General features: G+C 41.5%; 2 protein-coding genes across 4 annotated transcripts in view; one reads left to right on the forward strand and one right to left on the reverse strand.

Annotated features, from left to right (window-relative positions):
- The window catches only part of LOC144264241 (cytosolic beta-glucosidase-like), a 91,797-nt gene extending 80,900 nt beyond the window's left edge, over nucleotides 1-10,897 (reverse strand). For 2 of the 3 annotated variants that reach the window (XM_077815800.1, XM_077815802.1), the window contains exon 1: nucleotides 10,852-10,897. The gene's annotated coding sequence lies outside the window, so the exon portion shown is untranslated. The remainder of the gene's footprint in view (nucleotides 1-10,851) is intronic. The other variant, XM_077815801.1, reaches the window with a different exon arrangement.
- The window catches only part of ADGRA3 (adhesion G protein-coupled receptor A3), a 134,207-nt gene continuing 124,711 nt past the window's right edge, over nucleotides 9,821-19,316 (forward strand). The window contains exon 1 of the mRNA XM_077815799.1: nucleotides 9,821-10,337. Within this exon, the coding sequence (XP_077671925.1) occupies nucleotides 10,129-10,337 (209 nt within the window). The 5' untranslated portion in view covers nucleotides 9,821-10,128. The remainder of the gene's footprint in view (nucleotides 10,338-19,316) is intronic.

Genomic DNA, 19,316 nt, shown 5'->3' on the forward strand with positions numbered 1-19,316 from the left:
TTTTTAAACAAATGTGTGAAGTCTTTATTACCACCAGGTAATGCTAATTACACTAGAAGACAATAGGAGAGAATCTTAATATCTCTATTAGCAGTGAAGCTTGGGAGAATGTGATTTCACAGGTATTCAGAGTGCCTGGTAACTATATTCTAAATGAAACATGAAACAAATTTACACAAAGTCTTTAATACTAATTTTAATGAAAAAATGTGATACAGAAAGATCAGATCTGCAGGGAAAATAGGTAACCTTTTAAATTAATGCTCCCAAAACCACAATTAATTTAGATTTAATAGGACAGTTAATCTATGTTATTTGAATACTGATTATTAAACATTCACCAAGGACTAAAAACTATGTAATAGATTTGTAACTGTGAAATTGATATGGACCTATTGTACAGTTTTTAATACTCTGCAAATATCCTTTAATGTGTAGTTTTTATTTATTTAATATGCAATAACTGTTTTATGAAGTCCAAATTAAATACTTTGGACTTTTAATTGAAAGGGGTTTCTGGGAACAAATGACAAAAAGTAGAACACGTGTTTATCATGCATGCCAGTGTCCTATAATCCTACTTTCTTGGAAAAAGAGGAAAAGTGAATTATCTAGGAGCCCAATATTGCAAAAAGGTCTCATTGGCTACTGCACAGCACGCATGTAGAAGTTCCAACAAAAATGACTTTATATCAGTTAGAATAATCTTCCACAGTGCAGAAGACACAATGTTGATAATTCTGATTTTAAAATGTGCTATTTTAGTTGGGTTTTTTGGTTTTTTTGAGAGAGACAGACTTGTAATGCCAATTTAAATGCTGTCTATTATGAAGCTGGCATAAGCTCTTCCTTTCCAGAAGTTTTTAGAACAAAGCTTACATTTTTGCCATAGTGTGGACCATAGCTTACAGAGCCAGTCTCCTGGACTACCTCCCCTCATATTCATAAACAGACAACCTCCCATTGGAAAATCAATAACACTGCATGGAAAATAATTAGGGAAGTATTCAGTGTATTTTTTGCATCTGTTAATGCAGGTTAGCAGTTATAATAAGGGAACAAAGCCAGCACCATGTGACCAGCCAATTCTCGGTAGACTATTAATGGTCAACAGATGACAGTGGTGGGGATTGACCATGGTTTGGCAACCACTGTCCTACAAGAGTCCAGAAATGACGGACATACATTGTGAAATTCACCAGTTTTTGCCACAGTTCAGATCCCATCCAGATAGGAAATATCCACACTAAAATAAGCACTTAAAATGGACTAAAATAAGGACTGGCCAAGTTGTTGACAGACAACTGATTTTCACTAGTTTACGACAAAATTCTCTCTTCAACTCTCCTTTATGGCAAGTGAAATTTACCTAATAAACATTTACCTGATAAATAAACATTATGCATTTCTATTACTATGTTTAACTCCATTTTTCTTATCCCTCAGTCTCTCTCCCCCTGTTCCTCCCTTTCTCCAAGTGTTTGTCTTCTTCTCCCCACATCTGATGTCCTTATAAATCCCTCATCTTGTCTACTTGTCTACTTCCCCCTGCCCAAGGCCTGTTGGCAGTTACTGTGCCTGCCTTTCTCTGCCTACTGTCAGAGCACAGGGTTTTTCTTCTCAGCTTTTTCTCTCTGCCTACTCTTGAGGATGAGCTCCAATAGCATGTGTCTGGGCATAGCTGTTGTCCGCCTACACTCTGGGTGTAAGTTGCCTCTTGCCATTGCTAGCCAAATGTTCCATTTTCACATTCTTTAACGAATACATGAAAAATCTAAACCAAAAATCTGTACATTCAGAATTTTCTGTTTGAGCCAGAGAGAATGGAAAAAAAAAAGAAATCTCTAGTTTGGGGGGTCATTATTCAGCAGTAAAATTTGGACTTTTCTAGAGGTAATGGTCTGTAAAATCTAAAAGAGGACTTGTGGCACCGTAGAGACTAACAAATTTATTTGAGCATAATCTTTAGCGAGCTACAGCTCACTTCATAGGATGCATTTGGATGTAGCTCATGAAAGCTTATGCTCAAATAAATTTGTTAGTCTCTAAGGTGCCACAAGTCCTCCTTTTCTTTTTGCGGATACAGACTAACATGGCTGCTACTCTGAAAACCTGTAAAATTTAAGGTGACAGGATTAGGGAATGAGAAGCATTCTTCAAAGAAGAACGTTGAGAAAGTTAACTTCTGAACCATTTGAATTGTTAAGTATTAGACACCTTTTCTTTCAAATGAACTTTTCACATAACAATGCAAATTCTCATCCCACAAAATCTAATCACCACCATCTATGAATACCATTTCCTTCCTTTCTTTTCAATTATAAGCATTGATGTGTTAATAATAAAGTAGTTAGCCTTTGTTTTCTTCAATTACACTTTTTCTTTTTTTAAAACAGTTGTACATATTGTGGCTATTGCTTGCATTAGTGTCTAAAGTATTTAGCTAAAGGTAACTTTGGGTAGAACGAATAAATACTTTGTTTCCACTTTCATCAACTGTTTATTAGTTTACAAACAGTGTTTGATAAGTTTCAGAGTAGCAGCCGTATTAGTCTGTATCCCCAAAAAGAAAAGGAGTACTTGTGGCACCTTAGAGACTAACAAATTTTTTTGAGCAGATGTGTGATAAGTGTACAGACCATGTACTGCTTTTACTGTTAAATGGAACAATTGTTTCCAAAACACCTCAAAATGACAATTGTAATATGTAAAACACTTTATTATAATGCATATTACATCATATTTTAGCTGAGTGAATGTAAATGTAAGATTCTATAAAGGACATCTCCAGCTCTTTTCATGTTGATGTATTATTCTGCATTTTGTAGAGATAACAGTTTATGCAATTCTGGTAAAATTTCAAATTATAGTATTTTTGAATATCTATCTTTCTAAATAAATTTATTTTAAAACTAAGGCAGAGATAGGGTAGGATTCTCTTATTTTTATCATTTTTATGGTTTGTTGTAGGCTAATTATGACTTTTAGGATAAATAACTGGATTCTCTCAGTGTAGTCAACTTTTATATATGTAATTCAACCATTTTCTTCAGGCTCAGCTCTCCAGCCTCCTCCTCCATAGCCTTGCATGTTTCTCAGCTTGCCAACTCTCAAATATGGAGTGCAATGAGAGGAAAAGACCCAAAATGAGTCAAAATTATGAATGTGAAAGTATTCCTTTAGTGTAAATAAGACTTTCTAAACCCTCAGTTTCATGATTCTTTATTTTTGAGGTCAATAATTTTAAATAATAAAAGTGGGAGGATTTCAAAATTGTCAAACATAGTTAACTTTGGGAGTAAAATAAGTGATGTCCCTCTAAATGAAGGATATGAGCGGTATGCAGCCTGCCATCTTTGGGATGCACAATCCTGGCATTCATAGGTATCTTTAAGGTCCACGTGATCTCCTTTTGTGGAAGATCCTTTGTCCCAGCAACCACTAAATTTCTAGTATTGGAGCACCTGAGTACTCAACCCACCACTCAGAAACATGAAAATATATAATTAAAGTAAGTTTATCTTCAGCCCAGTTCTATACCCCATTCACAACTGTTAAGATAATGGAATAATTCTTTAAGATTAACGGTCAATTTGGGCAGCAACTGCACTGCCCCGGACTGTTTTAAGCAAATTCCAGGACAGGTTTCAAAAGCAGCAGGAGGACATCTTTGGCAGATTGGGAGCAATTAGTCTGAAATAACCTGATTTTGATGACATTTAGGTCATATTCCAAAGCCCATCTATTTGGCAGGGATCTGGGGTGGAGTCCATCTGAATGTGTAGACATGCATTTGGTAAATTAGAGTTTTGTGATCTTTTAGGTGAAAAAATTTCAGTTTTGTGAACTGACATTTTATTGGGCTGCAGACCATATCTAAAGTGTGTGGGTGGGGGAGGAGGGGGGAGACATAGTGCCATGCCACCACCTGCCCCACTGGCCTGATCCTTCTCTTCCTCTCTCAGGTGCCCCCCCACCACCAGTAGCCTGATGCCCTTGGCCCATGAACCCCTTCTCCCAACCTCTCCTAGAAGCTTCAGTGCTTGAGAGAGCCCCCATATCACCTCCCCTCAGGTGCCACTGCCAGCCTGCTCCTTACCTTATCCCTCCCTGCTGGCGTATCTCACCCTCAGATGATGGGTCCATCCCAGCCTGTCCCCCATGCTAGAAGAAGCTATCACAGTTTTGGCAGCCAGTGGATGAGGGGATTCTTTACAGAGGGGAACTTTTAAAAGTGTCGTAAGTAATGAGCACATGCAAACTAAGGCAAATTGCAGTGTCCCAGCTAAAATTTTGATCTAGAATCCCCACTGGGAGGATGGACTCTCTGCATGTATATGAATCTTCTAGATTCACACGGCTTTTTCTGCTGTAGCCCCATACACATGCTGATGGACATCTGGCAAACATGGAAATCTTCAGAACCCAGCTCTTCCATAAGAATTGTGCTTTGGGAGATTTTCAATTTTCATTTTATAAAATTTCTATTTCCAATTCTTGCTTCAGTGAGTTTTTATTGATAATAACCAAAACCTGAGAATTCTAAGTGTGTGACTGACATCATCACTTTCCTTCAAAAGATTTCCAAAATGTTTTCCTTAAGAAAACTCACAATGTTTTACAAAACTGAATCCCTAACCACTGAGAATCCATTTTGCAGGATAAGGATATGTCCATGCACAATAGCCTCAGTTCTGCAGAACTGTTCTGCATAACACTTGTTTTATCAACCTGTATTTTGACACAGTTACAGATACAGGTTGATAAAGAACCAGAAATTAGCTGAAACATTTTGTCTACAATATTTAATGTGGATTTACAACTGACAGTTTTAAAGCAATACTTCATCTAGTGATGCAGTTGGCATTCCAGGAGCTCTTTGCTTCTTGAGTGGGACAAATGTGGGACCAGGGAAAATGGCTCTGGGTCTAAGGTTGGCAGCTGTGTTGGTTCTAGGATATTATAGAGATAAGTGGTTGAGGTAATAACTTTTATTGGACTATTAACTTCCGTTGAACACGAAGAAGAGCTCTCTGCAGCTCAAAAACTTGTCTCTTTCATCAAGAGAAATTGGTTCAATAATAAAAGATACTCATAGAATATCAGGGTTGGAAGGGACCTCAGGAGGTCATCTAATCCAACCCCCGGCTCAAAGCAGGACCAATCCCCAATTTTTGCCCCAGATCCCTAAATGGCCCCCTCAAGAATTGAACTCACAACCCTGGGTTTAGGAGGCCAATGCTCAAACCACTGAGCTATCCCTCGCCCAATCTTGTCTCTCTGGGTCTAAGGGACAGCTGGAGGATTTGAGATGTCCACTGCTGAAAGGAGCCTGCATTTGGAAAAAAGCAGTTGCAGAGTTTGAATCTCTTCCTTAGGTTGGACCATCTACAGAGTTGGGGGTGGAGTGCTGCAACCCTATACTAATGTAAGAAGAAGCTTCAGGGCTTTGGTTGCTATATCTAAGTGACTTTTTCCTCTCCACTCCTATTCAGACATAGTGATTGCCATTAAAAGGTTAGGATGTGCCACCAGTTGACAGTTATTTCCCTGAACTAATAACAAATAGCTATAGTATTGCTGAGTTTTAGCTATTGCTATATGCTTACTTTTTAACAGCAACTGCTGTAGTAAGCAGAAACATAGTGGGTGATGTTCCATTAACAGAGGGGGTGGAATGCTGTAGATGGAAGATTCTATGGCAGTCAAGAGTAAAAAGGAGAAAAATTGAGGGTAGTGACAGCACAGGGACTCCCTTGAGGAGAGAAGCAGAGAACAATCATTAAGGAGAAGGGGATAGAAGCTCAGGAAAAATGTGCAGGGATGTGAGACCCTGAGCTGATGAAAGAAAAGGAGAGGAGTCAGCAAAGTAAAGAATCAGTGAGAATGCAAAACAGACAGAAATCACCAGTGATGATAAGTGAGCATTTGTTTATCTCTCTCTATGGTGAGGACATATGAAGGATGTGAAGCGTTGCCAGACCTCTCTTTTGTTTAAACACTGAAACTATTTATTTCAAATAGGGTCTGCTGCCTTCTTGATATCTTGGAGACAAGAATTTAATATTTAGAAGAGTTGAAAGAATGGTGCAAAAATAATTAAGAAAAATTGCCAATAGCCATTTAAAATAAGAGTGAAAAAAGGACAAACTAGATACAACGGTCTGCAACCTAGAGAGACTAGGAGTCATAGATGACTCATTAGGATAGAGGCCTGAGTGACAAGGATAATGGTGATTTGCTAACAGTGACAAAGAATGAGGGAAGTGGGGATTATGTGGAAGGAAAAATAAGGAGTTCAGTTTGGGCCATATTAAGTTTACTCTCAGACATACCTATACACACTATGGTTCAGGAAAGCACTTAAGCATATTCTTAATTTTAAGTAAGTACTTAAGTAACATTAACTTCCATGGGACTTAAACATGTGCTTAAGTGCTTTCCTAAACTAGTATCCCAGAGGGGAATGAAAAGGTAAATTTGCAAGGGACAGTAGTTGAACCCATTTGCATGAATAAGAACATTCAAAGAAAGAGTATAGAACAAATAAGAAGAGTAGAAAGAGAAGTTAAGAGTAATACAAAATATCTGATAGGTTCCACTTTTAACAGTAAGATACAGTACTGTTAACTGAGGGGGAATGTAATAGTGTGCTTACATATATGTGTACACTGGGTACATACCATAACTGAATAATTATAATCTTATTTATCCTACCTTGCCCGAATCCACATCTACTGTTTGTTACTCTCATACACTGAGTCATATCTAAAATTAGTCTGCAAACTCTGTTTCTTTATTAATTCAAAGAAAGCTTTTATTAAAGAATCTTTTGTTTTATTTTACTTTAACTTTACATCCACCCAATAGAACACAAACCAGAGCCTGCAGCTCTTTTTGTTCTTGTCAGCATTCACAGCTCTGCATTGCTGTGTGCAACAGGAGATTTTGAACTCTCCATCCGCATCCAGCACTCTTAAGAATAGCAGCTGCTCCGTAAGACCTCTTGGTTATGGACGATATCTTTGCATTTGTTATGTAAACACCTGCCACACTTGGGGGGGGGGGTGTGTGCACAAATAAGTGTTGCCAACTCTCATCATTTTTTAAAAATGCCCTGGTAGTTGATGTTTTTCTTAAAGTACCAGCTGCTGAAGGAAAGTGATTAGGTGAAAATCTCAATTTTCATTTAGAATGAAAGTACATTTCTAGTTCTCCTGGTTGCATAGAAAAATTTTAAAACATAACCTGAGTACACCCAAAAGGCCCAGAAGCCAGAAGACATAACAAGAAACAAAAATGCATTTTTTGAAAGCCCGCTGATTTTTTTGGATCAAGTTTTTTTTAATGCCTGGGGTTAGCAATATTGACTCTCTGTGCCTCAATTCCCCTATCTGTAGATTAGGGACAATAGTGCTTCACAAGGATGTTGTGAGCATAAATACATTGAGGCTTCTGAGGTAACCAGTTACTATGGTGATAGAGACTACATAAGTACCTAACATAGATAATACACTTTGTCTCTCCTGCCATTCAAACAACAAGCACAGTGTTGTGGATGATGCCCCTTCAACAAGAGAGGATGGAAGATCAGTACCAGCACGAGAGGAAGTGATGGAAGTGTGGAAAGGCAGTGTGGTAAAAAAAGGAAGCAGCTGAAAGAGTAGGTAAGAGGAAGAACAGGTCCTGATCACACCATCAGTAGGACTCATTAGTGATTTCAGTGAGGGGACCTGCTTAAAATTTGATTGCACGATATGGCTGTCATAAATATAAAGGGAAGGGTAACCACCTTTATGTATGCAGTAACATAAAATCCTTCCTCGCCAGAGGTACAGAATCACTTTACCTGCAAGGGGTGAAGAAACTCAGATAACTTGGTTGGCACCTGACCAAAAGGACCAATAAGGAAAGAAGATACTTTCAAATCTGTGGGGGAGAGGTTTTGTTGGTGCTCTCTTTGGTTGTTCTCTCTCTGGACAGAGAGACCAAGCAGGCAAACGATCTCCTGAAAAGATACATCTAAAATTACAGAAATTGTAAGTAAAGGCAAGGAAATGTGTTCAATGATCTTTTGGTTTAGCTTGTGAATTTTCTCTATGCTAAGAGGGAGTTTTATTTCTGTTTTTTTCACTTTGAAGCTGAGCCTAGAGGGGAATCCTGTGTTTTAAATCTTTTTATTTACCCTGTAAAGTTACCTTCCATCCTGATATTGCAGGTGTGATTCTTTTACTTTTTTTAAAAAATAAAGTTCTTCTTTTAAGAACCTAATTGATTTTCAGTGTCCTAAAAACCCAGGGGTTTGGTCTGTGCTCACGTTGTACCAATTGGTTAGGATATTATTCTCAAGCCTCCCCAGGAAAGGGGGTGAAGGAGCTTGGGGGAATATTTTGGGGAAATAGGGACTCCAAGTGGCCCTTTTCCTGAATTCTGGTCTAAATCACTTGGTGGAGGCAGCAATACCGTCCAAGGACAAGAAAAGGATTTGTGCCTTGGGGAAGTTTTAACCTAAACTGGTAGAAATAAGCTTAGGGGGTCTTTCACGTGGGTCCCCACATCTGTGCCCCAGTGTTCAGAGTGGGGAGGGAACCCTGACAATGGCCCAGTGACACAAATCAAGCTGAGCAGATGGAAGGTCTGGAGCAAAGAGAAACCAACAGAATGACATACACCACACTGGTCTACACTACAAATAATATGTTGGTATAACTTCATTGATCTGGGGTATGGACCTCTGAAGCCAGGTCTACACCATAAACTTACATGGGTATAACCACGTTGTTCAGAGATGTGAAAAATCCACACACCTGAGAGACATAGTTATACTAATCTTAACCCGGGTGTAGACAGTGCTATGTTGATGAGAGGGCTTCTCCAGCTAACAAAGCTATGGCTTCTCACAGAGGTGGTTTAACTGCTCTCCCTGTCGGTGTAGTAGTGTCTTCACTGAAGCCTCCAATCGGTGGAGCTTCACTGTTGTAGCATTTTAAGTGTAGACCTGCCCAGAGTAATGCAGGTGTACACTGCGGATGTACACTGTGCTATGTTGACAGGAAGGTTTCTCCCATTGACATACTTACCACCTCTCAGGGAGGTGGAGTACCTAGGCCGACAGGGATAGCGCTTGTACAAACAATGGTGCAGCTGCACTGCTGGAAGCACAGATAGGGCTGAGAATGAAAACCAAACTCTGCAATCCCCCTGAAAAGAGAAGTGAGCTGATTCTCTCTCATTGCCCTGAGCACGTGGAAGGGTTTAATTGTTCAAGGTTACTTTAGGACCCCAGAGACAGTTCATCTTAATCTAAAGCAATAAGGAATTGACAAGTGCAGGGGGTGATGCCAGGCCTGGGGAGGAAAGAAAGTTTTTGAGTTGGAACACAGGATTGGGAGTCACAACGTTGCGATTTCCCCCCCTTAACTCTGCCCCACACTGCGCGCAGTTGAGCTCCGGCAGGTCCCGCTCCCTCTGCTCTGGGGCAATAGCGCTCCCCCCGCAGAGGGCCCTGAGGAGCTGCGCTGGTCAGCAAGGACAGGGAGGCAGCATATACCAGGAAGGCGTAGGGACGATGCCCTGGGTGCCGCTCCGAACTACAGATCCGCCGGGGCAACGCGGGCGCCCCCAGCTGCCAGCGACCCCACAGCCCCTACCCTGGCCACCCCGCCGGCGCTGCAGCGCCACGGCCCCTCGGCCGCGGTTCCCAACGCAAGGAGCGCTCGGGGCTTCCGACGAGCAAGCGCGCCTGCGCAGCAACTACCAGGCGCCTGCGCGTTGGCCGCGAGCGCGAGACCCCCCGAGGAACAGCTTTGCTGGACCGTTGGGCTGCCGCGGCGTCGGCTGAGGGCGGCGCTGTCATTCCCGGCTCGGGCCCTGGAGCAGGCGCGGTGGGAGCTACTCGACGCCCCGTAAAGCGAGGGGAGAAGCGGCGGCGGCGGCCGCGGCTCCAGCCCGCCGCCTTCCAGCACCACATGGCGGCGGCGCTAGCAACACAAACGCCGCCGCCGGCCCCGCCCCCGGGGCGCTCACGGCTGCTCTAGGCCACGGGGAACAGCGACTCCCGGCCCGGAGACTCCTCCTCCTCCCGCGGCGCCTTCGGAGTCCCCCCGAACGGGCGCTGCGCTCCCCGCCATGCCGCGCCCGGGCCGCTGCCCCTCGTCCTGGCTGCTGCCCGCCCTGCTCTTGCTCGGCGGCGGCGCCTCGCTGCCCCCGGGATGCAAACAGGACGGCCGCCCCAGGAGCCCCGGCAGGTCCCCGGCCGAGGGGAAGGTGGTCTGCAGCAGCCTGGAGCTCGCCCGAGTCCTGCCGCCCGACGCCCTGCCCAACAGGACGGTCACCCTGTAAGTACCGGGGGGGACGGGACGGGTCCCTCCGGGTAGGCGCACCCCGCTCCAGGCAGTTTCTGCCTGCGGGACGCGGGCCCGCCCCCGTCTGCAGGGCTGCGCTGGGACAGGCGGCTGCCCTGCCAAGTACCGCGTTAAGCGCCTGCCATCGGCCTTAGCGCAACGTGTGCGGGGAGAAGCGACCAAAGGCGAGTCTACTCCTGCCCAGCCATTGCCCCCAGCCCCACCGAGCATGTAGCTGATGGTGACTGCGGCCAGGAAAACACGCCCACTTGGGAGGTGGTGCAGAGGAGCACCTTTTGTTTTGGGATCCCTCCAGGCTGTTTATTATCTAGTTTTATTTCTAATATTTATGCTCTATGTTTAGTTTCCTGGCGCTGGTGGTGGCTCTTAAGGAAAAGAGAAACCTAGAGCTAATGTAGGTTGTGCAGTTTACAAGAGTAGAGCATCTCGGGATGTATCATCATCTCAGGAATAAATCAAAAGGAAAACAGAGGCTAAGGTTACTCACCAGCTAGGAGGGAGTGTGGAGACAGTCTAGACTAGAGCAACTGGATGTGAACTAGCACTTAGGGGGCTGGGCTGCAGTTGGGTGTCCCGCCCTCACAAATTTAAAGGGCCAGCTACTAACTAGACAGATATGCTGGGATATTCCTGGAAAAAGGGTGAACCCACACTTGGGTACTTATTAATCCCCATTCCGGTAGTTCTAGTTGAGAACTTGTTTCTGTGGTGGAAGATGTGTGGAAAAGACTTCCTAATGTTTTCGGTGCTAGAGTTTAATGTCCGGAAAAAAAATCCTTTGTTTTGTCTTTTTTTCTAGAACAAGAATATGATATTTGATTTAGGTGTTAGTTTAAAGATTACTGCTAGTATCGAGTCATTGAACATTTTTTTTTAAGTTGTAGTGTGCATGCTAAAGAAAACATGTTTAATACTATTAGTGTGTTTTCTTTTCATACTTGGCTTGATTTTTTAATTTAACCGAGACTTACAGCCAAAGAAAAAGCATAGTCTAAAAATGTCAGTTATTATATTTGAGATTGTTGGAGGAAAAAGCACTGAGTGCTAAGTATTTTATTCAACTTTGAACAAAAAACAAAATCAAAACTTGAAGGCCCACAACTTCAGATTTATCTTAAATATAAACAAGTCTGCTAGAAGTTTAACAAGTAGATGGCACTACATGCTTACATTTTTTAATAGTAGAAATTAAATGAAAATGAATGGCCTAATATTAAGCCAGTTTAAAAAAAAAAGAGAGAGAACCATTTTTATCATTCTGATTTCTTGAAGTCTTAGTTTGATATTGTATAAAATCCATCTACACCAGATACTGTTGTCTGGAAGCAATGAATCCGCAGCTGTTGTAGCTTGGATAGAATAACATGGTTTTGGAATTATTAGAATGTAAGGCCCAGCATATACTTACATATGCTCTATGCATGTGAACTAGTCCCACTGAAGTCAGGTGGACAACTCACATTTATAAGTGTCTGTAGCATTAGGGCGTAGATGGTTCTTGGGTTTGAAGTATAGCCCTTGGAGAATAGGGAAATGTTCTTATTCCAAGGCAAGTCAGATTTACTGAAGCAAAAGGGATGCAAGCATCATGTTGCATTATGTGAGTGAGCTCAAAATGGATGTGATATCAAGAAGTCCATGAAAATATAGTTGGAAATTGATATAGTTATATCTTCTGCTAGAACTTTGAAAAATCCACTCTCCGATAGCAAGTGGAAATCTTTCCTAGCAAACATGGAGTCCTAAGCCATCAGTTTCTGCAGAATTTAACTTTTAATTTAAAAAAACGAATGTAATGATATATTTTCCTCTGAGTGCAGATAGACCACTTCAGTACCAACACTCATAGCTTTGCCCAGTAGTAGCAGCATGAAACTAACAGGAATCTGGTCAGTTTCACCTCTGTTATTCAGAAGGACATGGACAGCAGTGATATTTTTAAGTATGCTGTCAATGTCACAGTGTTACTGCTTCTGGAAAGCTATCAGCAGCAGAGGCATGGACTACAACTATGGGAAAAGGGGGAAGGAAGGAAACAAACAAACAAAATAGGCGGATGGGGAGGTGTAAAGTATTGGAAACCACGAAGAAGCTCTGGGGTGGGAGGGAGAGAAGAAACAAAACAGTCCTTCTCCTTTTCAGCAGCTAGAGGCTACTGGAGCTACACATTCATCTAGCACCTACTAACCAGAGACAGATGTGAAAAATAGTTCCGAAGCAGGATCCAGATACAGCACCATGGCAGAGATCCTCAGATCCATCTGCTTGCATTGAGAAGGGGTTAGGCTTCTCGCCAAGGTGCTACTCCAGGTCTTGAGGGTGGACATATTTCTTTCTTTCATATCTACCTCTGGCAAGTAGATGTCAGGTACGTTTTCAAGTACAGTTTACTACTATCACAGTTTTAGGGCCTTAAGTAGTTCAGAAGACAGAAAAAGAAGAGAGCATGATAATGTCATCGTGGAACTGACAGACACTACATACACACACACACAGTTGAGAAGAATTACTTGATTTATTTTGTCGTGCAGAATTTCTTCATTAGTCAATGTATGTAAATAGAAAACTTTGTAAATTACTTTTGTTTTTAGTTGGATTGAGGTTTATAATTCCTGTTGAAAGTTGCTTTTTCTCTCTGATCATATTTTCCCTCTATTTCATGTATACGCTAGTCTTTGTAGATTGCATTTTTATCACATATCTTTGAATAGATACAGTGTAAGGAAAAAACTTGGCTTTCCATAGCTTGTCTATTTCTAAAATTAAGATAATATCTACTACACAAATATGTTGTGAGGACTAATGTATAACAGTGCTCTGAAGCTGGAAAAGATAAATATTTAAAAATCTTTGACTTGTTTTTGAATTCAACACATTTTCTATAAGACAGTTGCCACCATATTCTGTTATGGAATATACTTTTTGAAAGATTTAGAACCTTGTGTTGTCATTTATGACCCCCCATATTTTTTGAGAGGTCTGTTCCTTTATTGAGTTTACCAATGGTGTACATGAAGAATGTTATAGATAATAAAGGTACTGAAGGCTTCTGAAGTACATTGTTAAGCACCATGGATGCTGGAAATTGTGCCATAGAACTCTCACCTGCAACGTTATCAGTTTGGATTAGTAATTGCTTAGGATTTGAACATATTTTGCTGGCAAGTAGCATATTTTAAAGCTAACATATCACTTAATAGTTCATCGTCTGGGTTGATAGGAGAAAACTTAATGGAAGGTTCCTCCTTGTGATTTGGGACAAAACTGCTCATTGATTCTTTGTACTGAAAAAATCCAACAGAAATCTAGATGAAAGAGAAACTTTGTTGTATTATTCTGTAAACTTTAATTCTACTTATGAGAGACTTACAAAAGGGAGGAGGAAGGTTTGTGCCCTTTTTCACTTCTTTATTACGTATAGGCTTGTCAGAAATCAGTTTTTTTTTTTTATTATTTTGACGGATAATATAAATGTTTAAAATATACTTTTATTTGTATCAATTTAAATTTTCACAGTAGCAGGAAATTATGGGAGTGTTAATGACCACATCAAATAAGTTTTCAAGGAACCTTTTTTTACTTTGCCTATCTGTAAATTTTTATTATTGATGGACATATTTTTCATCAGATTGGGTGCATATGATGAAACTGGTGTTCACCAACATTTACTGATAAAATCTAACACTTCCAAGCCTAAGCATGTTTAATATAAGACCCGAAAAGGCCTTTACATTTTTTTATTAGAAATTCAAGTCTAGTCTGTCAAGTCTTCCAGGAAAAGCAGGATTATGACGGGGAACCTAGTAGGATTATGACATCAGATGCACCAAGCCAGTGAGAGAGGAAGCAATGTTTTAAGAACATAGATTTTGCCAGAATTGTCTCGATCAGTGGTCCATCTAGTTCAGTATTCTGTTTTAGCCACTATCAGAGGAAAGTACTCAAGTAGAGAGTTATGGAGTGACCTACCCACAAAGAAAGTTTCTTCCCAACCCCACTAGTTAGGAGCTGGTTTATGTCTTGAAGCATGTGGATTTATCTCTTCCAGACCCTTGATTTATTAAATTTGCTTGTTTTTTTTAAATCTTTGCTATCTTTGCTATCTGTATAGCCAATCCTTCTTTGAATCATGGTAAGCTCTTTGCCTCCATGATGTATGGCATTCCACAGGCTAACCGTGTGTTAAACTTGCTGCTTTTCAGTTTCATTTACTCCTATTATGAGAAAGATCAAATATTTATAGTAATTCTACCTTCTCTATACGATTCATTATATACCACATCCTTAAAAATCTTCAAGTTCTACAGCAAAACCAGAAAATATAACTTGACATTCCTGATATCTTCAAAATAAAATACAGCAGAAAAAAAAAAGCTTTCTTTGTAGAAACATAAAGGCCAAAAATAAGAGAAAAGGTGGAGTGCACCCCATATATTTTTCTTTGTTATGGGTTGGGTAAGAACCATAAGATCAGCTGTTTTTGTTTTATTTGTTTCCCGCTCTCTTACATATGTTCAGAATTTACTGGGTTTATAATTCTTATCTTCAGTTTTCATGCAACAGGACTAAGGCATCACGTCCAAATGGGCTTAGAATAAGAAGCATGTCAACTCAGCAAAACCTGTGAAAGTGTGTTTGCAGGTGTTATATAATTTAACTTTGTCATAAAAAGCAATGGTAAATTAGAGTAAATAACCTCTTCCTTGCTGTTTTCAAGATTAACTTAAAGGGGGAAACAGTACATTTAAAAGTAATAGTTACCTTTGAAATTTTATACTTGTTTTGAAGAGAAGTAAGATCACTAACAGATTAGAGAAGTTTTATTTCGTTCTTTCTTTTCAGTTTCTGTGCTTTGTGCATTTGAGAACTCTGTGTTTTTTTAGTAGTTTCACCGTTTTCTCTGTATAGTCAATTGCTTTTCCTTGCTGTTTGTGTTGGTCTTTCACATGACAAGAGAGGACGAAGGATTTTTTAAAAAAAAATTAAAGGGTTTTAAAACCACAAAAACTGGCCTGGGGGCTTAAGGGCAGGTGTAGAGCCCCCTGGGGACCCGCAAGCAGGTTTCAGGGGGTCTGCCAAAACAAACCAGAGAGCAGGGGCGGCTGTTAGACTCACTGGGGCCCCGGGAAGAAAGCTGAAGCCCGAGCCCAGCCACTCAGGATTGAAATCAAAGCCTGAGCAATTTAACTTAGCAGAGCCACCTGTGGTGTCAGGCCCCAAGCCCTTGCCCTGCTTGCTATCCCCGAATGCCAACCCTGGCTTTTAATCTACTGAATATGGAGAAAAACAGTTGTTGTGGCACAGGTGGGCCGGGGAATTTTTATAACATGTTGTGGGGGGGCTCAAAAAGAAAAAGGTTGAAAACCCCTGGATTAGGGGATTGCCAGAGAGATAAATGATTGAAAATTGGTCACTCTGATGTAGATGGGCTTCATTTTAACTAGATGAAAAAAGCTGCATAGTAGCTTTTATTTTACTCTAAACTCTTTTTACGGTAATGCTAAGTTGCTATTTTGTTTTTTGTTTTTCTCAGGGATGGGGAAGGACTCACTAAGGGAGATCAAAAGCACTGAATGAAACCCTGACCTCATTGAAGTTAATGGCAAAACTTCCATTGACTTCAGTGCAGCCCATAGTGTGTAACTTGTCACAATTCAATTAATAAACATTTCTCTTGAAACCATTTACTATAGTTGACTTGGGTACAAGGCAGGCAAAAAATGGAGGGGAGAATGAAGGAAGGAAAAATCCAAGAACCTTTAGATGAAGTCCATTTGTGGCTATTGATCAGGCTCTTTCATATTTCTTCCTTCTCCTTAGTTTGGTAGTAGCTGTTGCAGATGTTGGCAGGGTTGGCAAATTCATTCAACTAATCAGGTGCGCTGACATCCATTCTTTCTCCTGTGACAATTCCAAAGGATAATAAACAATTGTACAGTTGTTCTTCATAATGTTTCAGGAATATTAATTTGAGTTTAATTTTTTAGTTGGAGTCTAGAAAGACAACTAAGTTTTTTTTCCCCTGCTGATAATAGCTCATTTTAACTAATTAGCCTCTCACAGTTTGTATGGCAACTTCCAACTTCTCTGTATGTATATATGTAACTTCTTACTATATGTTCCATTCTGTGCATCCGATGAAGTGGGCTGTAGCCCATGAAGGCTTATGCTCTAATAAATTTGTTAGCCTCTAAGGTGCCACGAGTACTCCTGTTCCTTCTAACTGCCTGGCTAGATGTTTTAAACTGATGTCCTGTAAAACAAACCCGTTTTCTCTTTTTTTCAATTTTGCACTTCCCCCTTAAAAAGATAATCTGAAACAGAAAAAGTCCAGGAGAGAAGAAAGGGTATGTCTAGACTAGTTTATGGCCTTATTGTAACTTGAGTTGAGTGTCTGGATTAGCATTTACAAAGGTGCTGGTTAACTTCAGTTGGTTACCGGTTAACTCAAATTACACAAATTGTAATCTAGATCAGTGGTTTTCAAACTTCTTTTTCTGGGGACCCAGTTGAAGAAAACTGTTGATTCCTGCGACCCAACGGAGCTGAGGTTGAGGGGTTTGGAGGGCGGGCGGGCTCAGGGCTGGGGCAGAGGGTTGGGGTGCAGGGGTGAGGGCTGCAGGGTGGGGCTGGAAATGAGGGGTTCAGGTTGTGGGAGGGGGCTCAGGGCTGGGGCAAGGGGTGGAGTGCAGGAGGTGGTCAGGGCTCTGGGCTGGGGGTGCAGGCTCTGGGGTGGGGCCAGGGATAAGGGGTTTGGGGTACAGGAAGGGGTTCCAGGTTTGGGGAGGCTCTGGGCTGGCGCACGGGATTGGGGCATGCGGGTTGGGGCACGGACTTACCTCCGGCGGCTTCCGGTCAGTGGTGCAGCCAGGGTGCAGAGGCAGGCTTCCCGCCTGTCCTGGTACTGCAGATCATGCTGCGCCCTGGAAGCGGCCAGCAACAGGTCCGGCTCCTAGGCGGAGGTGCGCAAGCGGCTTTGCGTGACTCTTGCCCACAGGCGCCTCCCCCCCCAGCTCCAATTCAATAGTTTCTGGCCAATGGGGGTGTGGAGCCGGTGCTCAGGGCGGGGGCAGTGCGCGGAGCCACTTGGCCCCCTGCCTAGAAGCTGGACCCGCTGCTGGCCGCTTCCAGGGCGCAGCACGGTGTCAGAAAAAGTAGGCACTAGCCTGCCTTAGCTGGGCAGCACCGCCGACGGGACTTTTAATGTCCCGGTTGGCGGTGCTGACCGGAGGAAGGCAACCCAGTGCGTTACATGCCGCGACCCACGGTTTGAAAAACACTGATCTAGATATACCAGAGAGACCGCTTCTATTAAAAAACAAAAAGACAAATTGTATAGACTTGAAATGGAATTGTTTACACAGTCAAGGTATGATACAAATTGAGGCACTGATCGTTCACTGTGCTGATTTCATGGTTGGGCCTTAGTTTTGGTACAAAAGATGATAATCAGTAATGTTAGGGTCATATTGAAAACAGGCTTTAAATAAAATTTGCAGTTTTAAGTCCCATGCATATTGTAAAAATACGTATCTGCTGACAGAATTTCTCTTCATCAGCACTGAAGTAAATTCATAGCTGTTAGACTGTGAGCTGTGGGGTTCTTTTACCTGATGTCAGCACTGGAACTTGAATTACCTGACTGAACTTACTCCTTGGAACAGATGAATTGTTCAGGAGAATATTAAGATCTCTTCTGAAATAGGTAAACTCCTTTGAGATGCCCAGGGGCTTGAATGAATGTAGTTCACATTTGTCAACCCTCTCCCACCTGCCTCCAATCCTTTATTTATAAACTTGATGTATTTGATGCGGGTTGGCAAAATTGTGTATGAATTTATACATGGTACCTCGTCAATTTCCAAAGGGCAGTTAAATGTCTTTGATTTTTTTTTCAGTTTTCTGTATTATGAAGACTTGTTGCACTATAGGTAATGTTGTTGACTTGCACGTAAATTAGAACTGAAGTCTTTGTATGTCTGTAAAATGTAGCCATTTCAATCTGTTTTTAGTGAAAATTGAAATTAAATTTATTTATATTGTTTGCATGTAAATATAAACAGAGGGCTACATTAAAAGAACAAGAACATTACACTTGTAAAGTCCACTAGTACTCAAAAGTTAAGAAATACCAGAATTAAGGTTTCCCATGCTTGACTTTGCACCCTTAACATTCTTTCAGTGAAGGATTTTTTTATGCAACTTCCTAAACTTTTATTAAGATAGAAAAAATAAATTCCATCTCATCATTAGCACAGTTGGAACCTTTAAATCCACATATGGTGCTTGACTGCTTGAGCTAATAACTTGTAGCAGTAGTAGGCTGGTTTGTTCTCTATTGCTGTGATTACAGAGCAATGTAAGCCTAGGGTTAGTGGGACTTGCATCAACTGACCTGTGTCAGGGAACCCTGAGCTTTAGTGTCTATGGATATGTCTACACAGCCACTAAACACACACAGTTGACTTCCCTAGCAGTCACTTTGCAGCAGCTGCTCTGAAAAAAGTGTGAGGAACCAAGCTAACTCTCCCACATGAGTGCAATGGAACTCCGTAGTGGACTGTTTTGAGCACTATATCCCTATACTGAAAATTAGGTTCTTGAGGTCTTGGAGTTAATACAGGTCACCGGGAGATGACATACCTTGGAAATATTTCTTTCACTCAGGATGTAACAGATGCTTATCTCCCTGTCTGGTAATTTGTGTACTGTGTATCATATGCCCCACAATGTCTCCATATTTGTATAGGGAGGTAGGAGCGGAATGAAATCTGCACGAGAGGAAACAGACGGGGGAAGGGAGATGTCCTCCTCTATGAATAGAGACAAAGGATTGTTATGGTATATGCTGGGGTGCAAAGAAACACATGGGATCCTTCACCAAGGAGGCAAACGGACAGTATGTTTGTCTCATGAAATGAAGATCACAGGCAACCTGGCTGTAAAGTGCTG

Source organism: Eretmochelys imbricata, chromosome 4 (assembly GCF_965152235.1).
Source record: "Eretmochelys imbricata isolate rEreImb1 chromosome 4, rEreImb1.hap1, whole genome shotgun sequence".
In the NCBI taxonomy this organism is placed as follows: Eukaryota; Metazoa; Chordata; order Testudines; family Cheloniidae; genus Eretmochelys; species Eretmochelys imbricata.